The sequence below is a fragment of the Xyrauchen texanus genome, chromosome 17, assembly GCF_025860055.1.
Source record: "Xyrauchen texanus isolate HMW12.3.18 chromosome 17, RBS_HiC_50CHRs, whole genome shotgun sequence".
NCBI classification, from domain to species: Eukaryota; Metazoa; Chordata; class Actinopteri; order Cypriniformes; family Catostomidae; genus Xyrauchen; species Xyrauchen texanus.
Window position 1 is genome coordinate 40,707,620 of NC_068292.1, and position 17,216 is coordinate 40,724,835.

At 40.5% G+C, this 17,216-nt stretch overlaps 1 protein-coding gene across 1 annotated transcript in view; it reads right to left on the reverse strand.

The window, feature by feature from the left end:
• LOC127657696 (CUB and sushi domain-containing protein 3-like) overlaps positions 1-17,216 on the reverse strand; it is a 390,710-nt gene that overhangs the window by 11,939 nt on the left and 361,555 nt on the right. Inside the window, 3 exon segments of the mRNA XM_052146537.1 lie at positions 867-978; positions 9,482-9,555; positions 10,239-10,412. Of these exon segments, the coding sequence (XP_052002497.1) occupies positions 867-978; positions 9,482-9,555; positions 10,239-10,412 (360 nt within the window).

The following is a 17,216-nucleotide window of genomic DNA, read 5'->3' on the forward strand; positions in this document are numbered from 1 at the left end:
CATATATCACATGTACCGGTAATGAAATGCATATGATTTTTCAAGAAAAAAAAAAAAAGTCCTGGAGGGTAAAAGAAATATAGCATCAAAACATTGAGAATGGATGGCTTATGCCAAACAACAAAATAATAATTCAGTAAAAGAAAAAGTGTTATGCACCAGAGTCAGGAATTAACCAGGGCTCGGGGCAATAATGCCACTGAAAGTAACAAATATGCCCCAGATACTTAAAATGAGGGGGTAAATGCAAATGTAGCGAATTACTATAATTTTATGTTATCTAACATTTGATATGTTTCATAATATTCTATTCTAGGCCTATGAAGTGGGTTTAATGCCTCTGCAGACATCATATTAACCTGTAGCTGCGTTCACTGTCTGAGCTAGTATTGCTAAATGAGTAGCTAATATGATGTGTTTTTGGATAAAATAAACTAAAATCATCTCTGTAAAAACAATAATTGTGTAGAAAACATAACAAAAACACCAACAATTGAAAGAGTGATTATACCAAAATCTACCATGACAATCAAAAGCTGTAACATACAGACATTTATTTTATTGTTTGTGTTATGATAAAGCCCTTATTAAGCCAAAAATGCACCGTCAAATGCATGCCATGGGGCATTTGCATCATCAATCTGAATGGCAAAAACTTATTACCAAACTAACACCATTGGTTGAGTCACAAACAGAGTAATGTAATGATAAACAGTATAATGGCAAACACTGCACTACGCACGCGCACGCACGCACGCACGCACGCACGCACGCACACAAACAGCAAATCCAACAAACAATAATGTATAAGTAGCCTTCTGTTCTGGAAGTATGTGACAGATACTCTGGGGACAGGAAGGACTTACGGATGCATTCGGGCTGAGTGCCAGTCCAGGTCAAATTCTCCTGGCATGTGCGTGTGGTGGAGCCCAGTATCAGGTGCCCAGTCTGACAGTGGAACTTCACTGTACTGCCCACCTGAGACACAGTGATAAGCCTGTCATCATGCCTACACATTTAAATGAGTCACAGATGGGCAAAATTATGCATACAAATACACAAACTCTTTGACTTTAACAGTTTATTTGGAGAAAAATATAATTGAAGTCAACACATTAGTTGATGCTTTACCTTGTGAATTTTTTTAAAATTTTTATATATAAATACACTATATTTCAAATCGCATGATTTGAAATATACAACACTCTCCCAAAAGGTTGGACAGTCGAGTGTTTACTACTATGTAACATCACCATTTCTTCTAATAACACCTACTAAGCGTTTGAGCAGTGAAGACACACAGTTTTATAGGGATAGTTCACCCAAAAATGAAAATTCTCTCATCATTTACTCACCCTCATGCCATCCCAGATGTGTATGACTTTCTTTCTTCTGCAGAACAAAAGTTTTGATTTTTAGAAGACTACCTCAGCTCTGTTGGTCCATACAATGCAAGTGAATGGGTGACAACATTTTGACCTTCAAAAAGCACATACAGACATCATAAAAGTAATTCAAAAGACTCTTTTTATGCTAGAAATTCTCCCCTGCCCAGTATGGGGCGATGTGCATGAAGAATGTGAATCACCAAAAACACAAGAAGAAGAATGTGAAAGTGAAAGTGGAGATTAACTGAACAGGGAGGAGAATTTATAGTAAAAAAATACTTATATATTGATCTGTTTCTCATCCACACCTAGCATATCGCTTCTGAAGACATTGGTTTAACCACTGGAGTCTTATGTATTACTTTTATGCCGACACATGTGAACATTTCTAAAATGTCAACATTTTGGCACCCATTCACTTACATTGTATGGATCAAAAGAGCTGAGAAATTCATCTAAAAATCTTAATTTGAGTTCAGCAGATGAAAGGAGGACATACACATTTTGTATAGCATATGGTTGAGTAAATGATGAGAAATTTCATTTTTGGGTGAACTATTCCTTTAAGTTTAGAAGGCCGAATTTTTCTCTATTTATCTATTATGTAGGTCTTCAGCTGCGCAGTTGTACATGGCCTTCATTGCTGTATTGTGCACTTCATAATGGACCACCCATTCTCAACTGGATACAGGTCGGGACTACAGGCAGGCCAGTCTAGCACCCGCACTCTCTGGTTACACAGCCATGCACTTGTAATCCGGGCAATATGTGGTTTGCTATTGTCATGCTGTAAAACGCAGGGATGTCTCTGGAATAGATGACGTCTGGATGGCAGTACAGTATATGTTGCTCGAAATTTGTACATTAATGGTGCCCTCTCAGATGTGCAAGTTACCCATGCCATGGCCATTGACTCACCCCCCATCTCATGCATACAGAAGTGGTTTTCCAGCAGGATTTGTACATTAATGGTGCCCTCTCAGATGTGTAAGTTACCCATGCCATGGCCATTGACTCACCCCCATCTCACGCATACAGAAGTGGTTTTCCAGCAGGACAATTCCAAACCACATACTGCCCGGATTACAAGTGCATGGCTGCATATAAAGAGAGTGCTGGTGCTGGATTGGCCCGCCTGCATCTGTCTCCAATTGAGAATGTGTGGCGCATTAGTGTTTATGAACCAAAAAGTGTTAGTTTTTTAGAAAAGTACTCCAGGTAACAGTGCCAATAATAAAATGACATACGAAACAGAAATGTATGTAAACTACCTTGCTATTGTATTACTAGTAATTCATTTTGAAGCAATATAACCAAAAGTTTTAACCTTGATTAGAATTTGAACATAAGCATTCTTGTCGATAGTGTAAGAAAAATGTTGTTCCATGCTCCAATACCAATGAGTGTAATCACCAAATAGAATTGGAACATGAATTTACATTGGACTTAACAAAAAACAAAAACACAAAAAAAAACTATAAATAAATCTAGACGACGTCCTCTATAAATGGGCAGAGACAATTCTCAGGATTATGCAAGAACATGCAAATACTAAAGAGGGATTCCTGTGTGCAGTGGAGTCCTGCTGAGATGAAAGACTCTGCACACTGGAACATTAGATTTCATTACAACAGCACTTCTAAAGGAATCTGTGACAACAGCAGCCTCGCCTGACACAAACAACACTCGGCTAGCGCTATGTTCACAGAGAGCCATGGAAAGAGACCGTCGTTTATTCTGATCTTCAAAGAGCTCATTCCTCTAGGCGTGAGTGATCCAAACCACACTGAACAACCAAACAGTTTTCACATTAGACCTGTCAAATCGAGAAGCCGGGAGTAACGTGTCAAATATTTTCTTTTGGACTTTAATAAACAGTGAATTCCAAAACCACACTGGAACTCTGGGATTCAAAGTTGAGTTTTTGGTTACTGTATAAGGGCTTTTAAATCGTTCTCTGGAGATTACATGGGCAGATTTTCATTTGTATCTTAGGTCAAATCCTTAATAGATTTGAATAAGCATACTTCTCATGTACAAATGTTTCCTATTTAAGACCAAGTTAAAAAACATCCAGAGTTTTGTATGCAGTCCAATGGAAGATTCTGCTTTTACTGGAGGTAAGCATCCTCTTGAGAAAGACACCTCTGAATTTGAGCGACTTTGCCAGGCAAGGGGGTCGATTAGAGGTGCAGGATTTTAAAATGCTAGTATAACTGCACAGACCAAATTTAGAATTTAGTGGTGACCAGAGGGGCTGCACATTTTGTTATTTTATTTCTCTGTATAAAAATTAACTTGTGGTATGATTTTTAATGCATTCATCCATAACGTTTATAAAGATACAGGGAGCAGAAAATATTAGGCATGTGTCTTTCTGTGTTTATATGATGACAGACATGTATGAAAGATTCAAGCAAGCAGCTCGTCAAAATGAGTCCATGTCAGCGCAAGGATGTTTGCATTTTTAACCTATATTTCATATTTTCTGCACACAATGTATAGGACACATTTAGCCAATACATGTTTTATTTTGCACATTGGAGAAAAATATAGATTCTTTTTTGTATTGTTTAAAGGGTAACTAAACACCTGCTCAGAGTCTGACTCCACCCACTAGAAATATTTGAAAATGCTGGAAAAGTGGGCAGACCCCGGCGGGGATAGAGGGAACGAACCGAGTGCGGGGCTGAGCGGGGCGGGGGGTGAGTTGAGTGCACCTGAGACTCGTAGTGACGGATTAATTGACAGCTGCTGTCAAACTCTATGTTATTATTATTCCTCACACGGTCGCAAGACGTCATGTACATGAATCTGGCATGGTGAGCTGGAACCTGCTTATGTCTGCTGTCACCGCTTACGTCACAAAGTACCGCAACAGCCAATAGGAAAATTCAACTGCAGTAGCCACCGTTCAACCTGAAGACGGCAGCACTCAGACGTTTTTACACCATATATTGTAGAATTAAAACACTTTATACACAAATGTCAAAAAAATTACTTGAATCAATGACCAGTACTAATAAAGCCCCATGCTTACAGATCATTAACTAAAAAAAGTTGGTTCAGGGTTTAGTTACCTAAAAAAAGTTGGTTTAGGGTTTAGTTACCTATTATTTTATTACATAAAATAATATGCTGTGGTTAATAATATGCAGCTGTGGTTCAGGTGGTAGAACGGGTCGGCAGGGTTGGTGGTTTGATTCCCCAAGTTACTCCCAATGGCAGCTAGCGCCTTGCATGGCAGCTCTGCCGCCATTGGTGTATGAATGTGTGTGTGAATGGGTGAATGAACGTAGTGTAAAGCGCTTTGAAAACCACTAAGTAAATGGTAAATGGTCTGCACTTATATAGCGCCTTTTTAACCTTAATGGTATTCAAAGCACTTTACACTTTGTAACTCATTAACCCATTCACACACACATTCATATACCAATGGCGGCAGAGCTGCCATGCAAGGCGCTAGCTGCCATTGGGAGCAACTTGGGGTTCAGTGTCTTGCCTAAGGACACTTCGGCATGTGGAGTCGTGTGGGCCGTGATTCGAACCACCAACCCTGCGATTAGTGGCCAACCCACTCTACCAACTGAGCCACAGCCACCCTAAAAAAGTTCAAAAAAGCGCTATATAAGTGCAGACCATTTACTATTTATTGGGGTAAATAGGAAAAGGATCTTTTGTCTATAAAATAAAGGGGAAAAAATAGACCTTTGCAGTGGCATAACTTGGATCTTGCAGGCCCCAGTGCAGAGAAACTGTCGGGCCCCCTCCTTGGGAGGCCTTGGTCGTTTTTCATCACCCCTCGGGCCTGTAGTAATTTTTATGGTTTCTTTTGGTCGACCATAGCAGGCCCCCTCTTACCCCAGGCCCTAGGGTGGCTGCCCACCCTGCCCTCCCTGTAGACACATGCCTGAACCTTTGTGATCAAAATAGTGCTAGTAAAAAAAAGAACAGGCTAACAGACTTTTCATACAGTGGATAAAAATAAGTCTACACACATTTAAAACAGCAGGTTTTTGTGATATAAAAAATTAAACAGATAAATCATATTGGAATATGTGCACCTTAAATGTAAAAATTACAACATGTGCAATGCCACTGAAAACCAAAGTGACACATTTCAGAGAAAAAAAAAAATAACCTAACTGCTTAAGTGTGCACATCCCTGAACTAATACTAATAGTTGAAGCACCCTTTGACTTTATTACAGCACTCTGTTTGGATAAGAGTCTATTAGCTTGGCACATCTTGACTTGGGAATATTTTCGCACTCTTCTTTCCAAAAACTTTCCAGATCTGTCAAATTGCGAGGGCATCTCCGGTGTACGGCCCTTTTCAGGTCCACCACAGATTTCCTATAGGATTCAGGTCTTGGCTCTGGCTGGGCCATTCCAAAACATTAATCTTTTTTTGCTGAAGCCATTCTTTTGTTGATTTGGATGTGTGCTTTGGATCATTGCCATGCTGAAAGGTGAAAGATCTCTTCATTTTCAGCTTTCTAGCAGACACCGGAAGTTTCTGTTCCAAAACTGACAAGTACTTTGTGCTATTGAGCATGATTTCCTCCAACTTCACTAAAGCCCCAGTTCCAGCTGAAAAAACGCAGTCCCAAAGCATGATTCTGCCACCAGCATGCTTCACCGTGTGCATGGTGTTCTTTTGCTGATGTGCTGTGTTGTTTTTGCACCAAACATACCTTTAACAATTTTGGGCAAAAGTTCAATCTTGGTCTCATCAGACCATAACACATTTTTCCACATGGTTTTGGGAGACTGATATAGGTTTTTGCCGGGCTTGGATGTTTTATTATTCGTCAGAAAAGGCTTGGTCTTGCCACCCTGCCTCATAGCCCAGACAGATGAAGAATACGGGAGATAGTTGTCACATGTAGGGAGCAACCAGTACTTGCCAGAAAGAGCTTCAGCTCCTTAAAAGTTGCTGTAGGCCTCTTGACAGCCTCCCTGATCAGATTTCTCTTTGTCTTCTCATAAATTTTGGAGGGACATCCTGTTCTTGATAATGTCCCTGCAGTGCCATACTTTCTCCACTTAATGATGACTGTCTTCACTGTGTTCCATGGTATATTTAATGCCTTGGACATTTTTTTGTAGACCTCACCTGAGGAATACCTTTCAACAAGGATATCCCGTTGATGCTTTGTAGCTCTTTGTGGCCCATGGCTCTTGTAGCAGCATGCAACCAAGAAGATGCCAGAAAGATCCTACAAGAGCAGCTGAGATTTATTTGAGCTAATCAGAGTCACTTCAGGTGAAGACAGGTGTGTACTATTTCACATGAGCTTATTGATTGGTTGATTCTGAACACTATTTTCTTTCTCTGAAATGTGTCACTTTGGTTTTCAGTGGCATTGCAGAGGTTGTAATTTGTACATTAAAAGTCTGATATGATTTATCTTTGTTTCATTTTTTACATCACAAAAACCTGCTGTTTTAACAGGGCTGTGTAGAATTTTTATATCCACTGTATGAGTAAATACTATAGACACTATACTTTCTCACATTCTTAATATTAACCCAGCAAACACATTTCTTTCCCCAAGCATTAGCATTTGGTTCCTGTTTGGTTCTTTTTTGGGGTACCATTTCCTAATGTTCGAGGAACGTTCTCTTTAGGTTATATATATATTTTTTAATTGTTAGCTGGGAACAGTTTGAATAATATCCTCCTTGCAATATGTCCCTACCAACTTTCAAACCAAACCTATGCCATTGATTTCTAGGCCACTAATTGAATTGAAACCTGCTGTCATTAAAGCAAAAGGGGGACATACCAAATACTAAGCAATTCTGTAATTCATGTACAGTACTGTACATTTTCAGTTTAACTTTTAACTATCATGTCATATTGTTGATATCATTTATTTGGACTCTGGACTACACTGTGACAGACCAGTTTAAGCCCATTTTTCAGCATTACTGTAGTAGGGTGTTTCTTTGACTTTGGGCAATTTTATGTCCTAGTGGTTGATTTTTTTTTTTTCGTTATGTTACGGTCATTTCAAAACTAACTTTTTACCAGGTCTTTGCATTTATGTATTTTTTTACTTTTCAAATGCCTTTTATGTATAGATGAAATAAACATAAACCATTTCAATATTTATTGTGTAAAAATAATTTATATAATTCTTTTTTTTTTTACAACTTTCTCACTGCCAAACAATTTTTTCAAAAGTTAGTGTAAGCAAGTGGACAAAGTGTCAATGAAGAGCATGCTTGAGATGAAATATGAGGCAAGTGATGTTTGAAGAAAACAAAGAAAATTCAACGTAAATACACAAAATTATGCAAACAATATAAAAAATAAACGTGAAAATTATACATTTTTTGTATGTATATACATAAACTGTTAGCTATGAAATTAGCCTTTGCAAGACAAAGGATTCGGCAATTTCATTTCAAAAACGTCCAAAATGTAATTTCCATCAGTGTCATTGCTGGAAATTACACTGTGGTGTGAATTTTCATGACTTTCAGAAAAAAAAATCACATAGATCTCCTGTGATACATGCACATACTGTACACTATTGGACATTGTTAACAGACAAATTAAATAAGAGCCCGAAGTTGAAGAAACACCAGTGTGGCAGGGCGGAGGGCGGGGCCGGGTCGTGATCATACACACCCGGTCCCTTATCAGGCTCATCAAGCCTCCGAGAGGGATAAAGGTCGACTGCGGAGGATTGTGCAGGAGAGAGAGATAGTTTACGGACATGTCTGTCATGTGTGTGTTTGTCTTCTGTTTCAGTTTATTATTAAACTATTATTTATGTTGAAAAGCCGGTTCTCCGATAAGCCGTAGCTTGTTCCTCGGCCACTCCTCCACCCTCTAACGTACGACAGCCGCGCCTCTCTGGGCGGATCAGAGGCAGACCTCCAGCTCCTGGCGGATGTAACGCCCCGCCGCGTTCTCGGGGAACAGAAGGGGTCTCCCCCGCACCTGGCAGCGGTTCTCCCGCTCCAGGCGGTCGGTAGCGAGCCCCTCCCCGCTCGGCGGTCTCAGACCCCGACGCGTTTCAGCGGCTGGTAGGCGACTCCTCCGCCCCTGGCAGCGGCCCTGACCGCTCCAGGCGGTCGGTTAGGAGCCCCTTCTCCCCTCACGGTCGGCAGCCAATGTCCTCTTCCAGGCGGCCGGGCTCCTCGTTCCCCAGCAGATGGCCGTGGCTGCTCCGTTGGAGTGGACGGTAGTGGCGAGAACTCTACTAAAGGCGTATCCTTCCTCCTTCCTGGATTTCGTCGATCTTTATCCCTCTCGGAGGCTTGATGAGCCTGATAAGGGACCGGGTGTGTATGATCATGACCCGGCCCCGCCCTCTGCCCTGCTACAACCAGTTACTTTGGCTTTGTAGGGCAGTAGTATTTTGTATAATTTTGGACCCAATTGTATCAGTATTATTGTATACTGAAAAACCAAATGATATTATGGAGGTGCAAAAATGACTTTGCGAAATCCGCTATGTCTAACTCAAGTGTCTAATTCATTTTTTATTTATCTTGTCTTGAGGAAGAAACAACAGCATCTGAGCAGTGGTTAAAGTGGTGACGGAGGCATTTAAGTAGATATAGTGAGTGTTTTGATGAGCAAACTCTCCCCAGACAATAAAAGCTGATGGCGGTAGACAGCCACACACCCTGAAACTTCCACGGTCCTTTCAGAACGCATTGAAGTGAATCAACTTGACAATAAATCCATTGTGATAGCGAAGACAGGGCAGTCCTAAAATATGACAATACCTTGCGGGAGACCTGCATTGACATACACTCAAATGAAGGGTTTCTTTGAAAAATTGCTTGATGTGGAATTAACGGCTTCGAAAGAAACTGTCACTTGGGGCGAGTGAAGATCCTTTTGTCTCAGCAATGATGGGAAATGTGATTTTCAATTCTTAATAGGCACATCAGATGTCACATTGTGTCATTTTAAAGGGCCGTTTTTGTACTTGAAGATAAAAGCAGGAATACGACTGACAAAAATGGCCTTTTGAACTACCTTTTACTTCATTCGGATCATAATGGCTTTGATACGACAGTCCGGAATAGCCCGAGAAAATCATTCTTCTCACAACTCTCTCTTACCTTAAAGCCCAGGCTGCTGTTCAAAGAGCCATATTCAGGGGTGCCTGGATTATCACACGTCGTTCTAGTTGGTTCTATAGTAAAAAAATATATAAAAATTAATATATAGATATAACTACTTCATTTATCCATCCATCCATTCATTCACACACCCACCCACCCATCAATCCATCCATCCATCCATCCATCCATCCATCCATCCATAAATGTAACTGAGTAAGAGTACAAGTATTTAGCTTCAATAATAGTTCTTAAGTAAAGTACCAATTCCCATACCAATTAATACTTAAGCCTTATAATGAAGTCCAATCACTCAAGTACTTTATACTTTATAAACTTATACAATATAGGTTCCATTTATTAACATTAGTTAATACATTAGGTGTAATGAATAAACAATAAACAATATATTTTTACAGCATTTATGAATCACGTATGGATTACTTTTGTATCCTTTATGTGAGTTTTGGAGCTACAAAGGTCTGATCACCATTCACTTGCATTGTATGGACCAACAGAGCTAAGATATATAAAAAAATAATAATAAAAATCTTCATTTGTGTTCTGCCAAAGACAGAAAGTCATACACATCTGGGATAGCATGAGGGTGAGTAAATGATGGGAGAATTTTCATTTTTGAGGTGAACTATCCCTTTAAACCATGAAATCACAGTGTAAAACATTCATTCCTAGTGAAGTAAAACTATTAACTCTATTTCTACCATTCATTGGTGAAAGAAATCTGCACACCGCATACCTATGCAACGTGGTTGGGTTCCACTCCACATGCCGTCTGCTTGACACATGCGAGTAGAGGAGCCCACCAGCACGTAGGGGGCACTGCAGCTGTAGATGACCTCAGATTTGAAGATGAAACTCTGCCCCTCTCTTCTGATCCATGGAGGTGTGCCGGGGTCACCACAAAACTTAGCTGTAAAGATTCACAAGTCAGTTGTTAATAAAAGACAACATGAATCATTCCCATGAAGTGACATTTATCATATAAATCTTTTGCTAATTGCTAACAAGACTGTAGCGAATTGGGTGAAAGGTGTTAACAATTCCAGGGGCCCACAGGTCCAGAGGGGCACAACAAATTTTATACTGTATTTTTCTATATGAAAGGGGCCCAGAGCAATATATAGTCAGGGGGCCCAGAATTCCTTGCTACAGCCCTGTTTGCTATTATTGCCGCAACCTTTATGACATCAAAGCTAACCAGTCTAAAATCTGCAATACATACAACCAGGGCCAGCCAGTCCTTTAAGCGATGTAGGCTTCCCTTTAGGGCCCCGACGTGCCTGGGGAGACCCATGTATGAGTGCATAGTTCATGAACAATTCACAATAATTTTAAGAAACATCAATAGGCAGACTCCGGCCCGGATTCGGACCGGAGGACAATTAAGTCTGGACTGAGATCTAAATCTTTCTGCTAGTTATCTGACACCTGGCTAAGGCCTAGTCCACACAAATACCTTTTCGTTTGAAAGTGCATCTTTTACTCTCCGTTTTGGCCTTCCATCCACACTGAGATGCCGTTTTTGTCCACGAAAACTGAGCTTTTTGAAAACGCACTCCAAAGTGGATAAATTTGAAAACGCCGTTTATGCATTGTAGTGCGGACTGTGAAAACGGATGCTTTGGAAAACGATGATGCATTTTTATTCATGTGATCTATCCAACCAAAACAATCAAGATGGCGGCCTGTGTTATAGCGGCGCTGTTGTACTTGATACTCACTTTGATAGCGTTGTTAAAAAATAAATATCACTTCACATTGCATTCCTTCAATGGCAAAGGCAAGTTTACTCGGAATTGGTGTCCAGTGACGGAACACGAGGACAATTGCGTTTCAGACCGTACGTGCAGCGGGGATTTTCTGCATGCGCAGTGACACGATTTAAGCATTTTCATACATTTCAATGTGGACGGGCAACTTTTGGAAAACGCTTGAAAACGTTAGTGTGGACGGAGAGCGTTTTGAAACGAAAACGCAGTTTTCAAATGTATCCGGATTAATCTAGACGTAGCCTAAGTGATTGTTTAAGCATACATGTGTACTCGTGCGGAGTGGGAACAAAGTGCACTCAGCACTAGAGAGAAATATTTCTCTCTAGAGCGGGAATAAAGCATGTTCAGCGCTATGCACTTTATTCCCTAGCGTTGAACGCACTTTATTTATGCTCTGTGTGCGTTGCCTCTCTCCCCACTAGACATGAGGCACTGCATAATGTTTTATTTACTGTACTCAAAGCTGCATGTGCGGTTATTTTAACAACAGTAGCAAAGACACTTTTACAGATACTGGCATCTTTTGCTTAAACACACTGCAGAAAAAAGAAGCAAAGTGAAACTATCTGTCTGATGTGATGGTTTTGATGGTTCAGCTGAGCTAGGTTTGTTTCAGGACAAGTTAACATGCCGCCTTTACACTATAACGTTGTTTTCCCATCTAAATTTAGCTTTATTAATCAGCCTTTCATAATAAACTGATTTTTGTTCCAATTTTGTATCTGAGATGCCATCATGGCATGGGTGGCAAGGAAAGCCTATTTATACTTAAATTAAGCAAACAGTATTTACATTCTTCACTGTTATGTAAATAGTTAGTTGATAGTAGATTCTCACTTTAACCAAAAACAACACATTAAAAATAAGATGAGCTCTGAATAATCACCAAATGACAAATAACTGAAAGTTACAACAATTACAATAACTGCAGTGCATTTAAAATGGGCAAACAGTTAAGCCATTAGCAGTAGCTACATTTGCATAATTTATTCAAATTGCAATGAATTGCTGGGATGCGCTGCTTGTTATCACAGTTTTATTAGAGACAGATCAAACACATTGCTGAATAATGCTCACTCATGACAGAAACGCAGAAAAATATTGCTTTATGTCTATTTAAGACTTTGAGGCTTACTTTGTTTAAACAATGACAGAAACAGTGCTTGTTAAACCATGGGGCTTGTCTTGTTTTATCAAGAATAATCTGGGGAAGGAATTCAGACACTGCCGACATAAAGACACAGAAGATATGAGCAATTCATCTGCAAAAGAACCAAACTCTCCTATTTGTAAAATCTGCCCAAAAATCATTTACATTTTCTTATTGCAATTGGGAACACTTTACAATACAGTTATGTGGTGAACATCAGTTAAGATGGCATTCCAGGGACCAGTTTATGGCAGGGCCCCTCTCTAACCACCGGTGTGGAAGAAGATGTACCTCACTGTGATTGGATCCTTGGTGAATGAACATAAACAAATGTTCAACAACATCAGATAAGATGCTAAGACAACTAACAGACACCTCTTACAGGGCAGAAAGGGGGACCTTCTGCACCCACCAAACTCAGGTTTAGGCAAGAACTGCCATAAATTCTTTCAGGACCTCCTGGCAGCAGCAGAGGAGGGCCACAGAGATATATTCATACTTAGGCTTGGAGGCCTTAAATTAATATAAACTGCAACACATCCACTCCATCTTCATGCAAAGCACGGTTTATGTTAATGGTTATTGACTGATAACACTACAGTTCACAGGACAGACCTATTAACAGGTAAACAAATGCATGGATGATGACCTAACTGTTTCTTATCGTGTTTGGTCTCTATCTGTCTCAGACAATGCCTTTAATCATTTTAAATAGGTTTGGTAAAGAAATAATGCATGGGAAATACGTTACAGACACTGTCTTAACACTGTACTTTATGACATGCAAATGAGTTCCACACTAGGGTGGGCAACACTGTGGCTACTTCAGACACCAGTGGCCAATCACACTCCAGGATCGGAAAAGCACCCGATTTCAATCTCCTCCTCATCAGAAAGGGATAAATATGTCCCCCCCGGGTAAACACACCTTTGTCCTGCATTTCCAACTCGACAGGGAAGGAGACATAAGCAGAAACACCCCGTCCTGAGTTTCTGACCTGATGAGGAAAGAGGCTACAAGATAGCTGAGGTTAAGCTTTTGTGAGCAAAACTTTTTATATTGCTTTTTGCTATATTTCTGCACTCTAGCTGAAAAAGGGCCCCAGCACTGAGGGACCTTATCTGACCCTTACAGCCCCTCCAGCAGCACAGCCCAGTCCACAAAGGTCCTCTGCATTGGCAGACATTGCCTGTCCCACACTGCTCCTCAGTGACGCAGCCAGCTAGCAAAGGACCCTGTGAAGTTTCAACTGACCCAGCTGCCCGGTCCATTCGTCAGGGACCCTTTTGGCACAACCAAAGTTCAGCATCCTACAGCCCAGTGTGGCAACTACTACTGGATTGCAACTATGCTCCCTTCCCACTGCACGCTACCCACATCACCAGTGGAAGACATCTCTACTGCCGGACTGATAACCCGACTGTGTGGAATGTAAATATAAACTTACCAAACCTCTTTCTAGAGACCTTGGCATTAGTTTATACCTGCGGCATATTTTTTTGCTAAGATATCAGTTACCTCGGGTCAGCTTGTTACAAATAATAAGTATATTATTTGTTTAATGATACATATGGATTATTTATCACCATTTTGCCAGAGCCATTAGGTGGTTTCCCATAAGGAGCATTCACATACAATTCTCTCCCATTGCTACACTCAGTTCAACAGCACTGCATTTATCCATTCTGTGTTCAAATCATTTATTTGTTTTATTGTTTAATTCAGTACTGTCCTTTTTGGTTATTAGTTTATTATCCTTTTTGGTTATTAGTTTATTATCCTTCAGCAGTGCATATTCATTATTAGCATTATTAATCGTTGTGGTATTTACTCTAACATATCTGTTAATAAATGTCATTAATTTTATTACAATTGTGTTGAAGATCAAAGGCACTACTAGTTTTCCAGACTTTCACAAATCCTTCAGATAAATCAGCTAACCAACTCCCTCTAGTTCACATGAATTATTCTGTGAGTATTCTTAAATTGTTAAGATAGTAACCTTAACTGGTGCCCCATATTAAAAAGGGGGAGGGGTTATCTGATACACTCATAACCACACCTTAAGTGACATGTGATCAAAAATCACTACATCATCAGTGAATTGTGTAGAAACCACTACAGTTGCAATTGTTAACGTTAACTACATTAGTTAACATGAACTAATAATGAACATAATCTTGGTTCATGGGGTGCCTGGGTAGCTCATCAAGTATTGATGCTGACTACCACCCCAAGAGTCACAAGTTTGAATCTAGGGTGAGCTGAGTGGCTCCAGCCAGGTCTCCTAAGCAACCAAATTGGCCTGGTTGCTAGGGAGGGTAGAGTCACATGGGGTAATCTCCTCGTGGTCGCAATTAGAGGTTCCTGCTTTCAATGGAGCGTTTGGTAATTTGTGCATGGATAGCGGAGAGTAGCATGAGCCTCCACATGCCATGAGTCTCTGCTGTGTCATGCACGATGAGCCATGTGATAAGATGCATGGACTGACTGTCTTAGAAGCAGAGGCAACTGAGACTTGCCCTCTGCCACCCGGATTGAGGTGAGTAACCGTGCCACCACAAGGACCTACTAAGTTGTGGGAATTGGGCATTCCAAATTGGGGAGAAAAGGGGATAATAAAATAAAATAAAAATAATAATCTTAGTATATTTTATCTCTAAATACATCATACTAATACTTTTTTAATATTAAAAGTTGTATGTTAAGTTAACATTATTTAATGTAATATGAAACAACAAGAACAAACATTGAGCAATTTATATTTTTTAGAAACATTTATAAACTGATTTGGTGAAATGGTGAAAAACATGCAACAGTGAAGAAATTCTGACTTGTAACAGAAACTAAAATACACTTCATATACATTCAAAAATATATATATATAAAATATACATTCATATTCATTTGAACTTAAAATCCTTATGTTGGCCAAAGTTATTTGTTATAATAAAAAAATCCACTAATCATGTTTGCAGTGGTTCTATGGATGTTTTAAAGTTATGACTTCGCAGCAGTGGGGCTTGTTTTCATGATTTCTCCTAGGGCCTCACAAACCTATGGGCTGGCCCTGCCAAAAACAGTAGCTTAAATCAATACCTCAGTAGTAGGGATGGGAAGATATGGTTATCTCACGATTTGGTTTCAATATACGATATGAGGTTCATATGTCTCAGTTCCCTTTCTTGGAACTCAAGCTGCGTATGTTCGCTATGGGACACTGTCCGAGACTCACATGGTCTGAAGCCCTTATACAATCATGCCAATTATACAATCACGCCCACTAGGGAGCTACGTCACAAGCTCCATAAAGATGCTCGCTTTCGTGTCATCGAGTCAGATTTTCTGTTCTTAAGTGCACCAATTGTATAAGCCCGTGTTTGTTTCTAGCGACTCACAGCGGAACGAGGATTATTTTCCTCCCTTTTGAGTGGCAAATACGTAAGGACATCGTTGATACAGTGTACATTTCAGAGCAATTTCAATGTGTTTTTTCCAAACATTACAAGGGACCGTCGAAGACAACGGCACTTCGTTGTGGCTCGCAATCTCTCACCGAGACATAATCCCCACGTTTTCCAGTTCTACGGCCTCCAGATTTGGAGCTCCACGTGCTAGAGCCGTTTGGGATTTGTCTCTGAGAATAGAGTGCAAACAGACACCGTAATCCTCCTCATGTTTGTCGCCCTCCTCCTGAGCAAAAGTGCAAGTTTCATCGGATATGCTCCTAAGGCCAAGCTCGGCAGCCATTTACTGACAAACAACGCATGCGAGAGACCAAGCGCGTCGTGAGCTGTCGCCATTAAATACACTGTATGAGAGAATTTGTCACTGGATGGTAAGAAAACGAAATGGGCCCCTTTGTCCTATTGTTTTTTTCTGTGTCGTTCATGGAGAATGCACACGAATAAGGCAATGGAGAAGCGGCCTCAGCCTCTCTCACTCCCCTCCCCATTTTAAGCGCATGGACCAGTGAGCCCGGCCGCAGAAGAGGGAGCTGGAATAAAAGAATATTCCCCAACTGAGTGATTGCGAGCCAACATGTGGCGTGCTTAGTCGTGCCATTATTCTCTCTGATTTGATCAGGAGATGCAAGGAATTTCAACTTTTTTCTTTTACTCATTTCATGGATAAGGTGGGCGATATGGTGAGAGAAAAGACACGCACTGCTATCTCTGCTTAGTTTTTCGATGGTGGCATGGATGTCACTATTTTCAGACAACTGTTGGATCTATACACAATGTTTTGCATTCCAAACAAGCGCATCCCATTAAGGAATGCCTTTGAGCTCACCGGCTCTGTTTGGAATTTCCCTCGGCTTGCGCTGGGGAACGAGCTGGTCAAGGTGATGCTTTTGTTTGCGAGGGTGATAGACAACTGACTTTGTGACTCCATCTATGAATCGAGGTACGCAAACGCTACCCCCAAATGTATTGCGTCTCACAGACAAGCGTTTGGGGTTCATATCGGTGCCATTCAGAAGACCATTTCAGTAATGTTGAGCATCCAGTTTGCAAAAGCACTTTGTCTCAGGTACTACACGTTGTTCCTCAATTATATGCTGGGACCGGTTTGGTGTCTAATCTGTTTTTCAGTACACCAGTTTAGCTCAGTTTCCCATAATTTGCGCTGGAGAATGAGTGTTTCGAATGTCACAAGTACAGCTGGGGGAAAAAACAAGTGTTTTCTCAGATTCGCTTTTGGGGGCAAAGCATACCAATTTTAAGTCCGTCCGTTCGGACTTGCACTGGCACCACGCACTTTCACAAACTTCATGGATGCAGCTCTGAC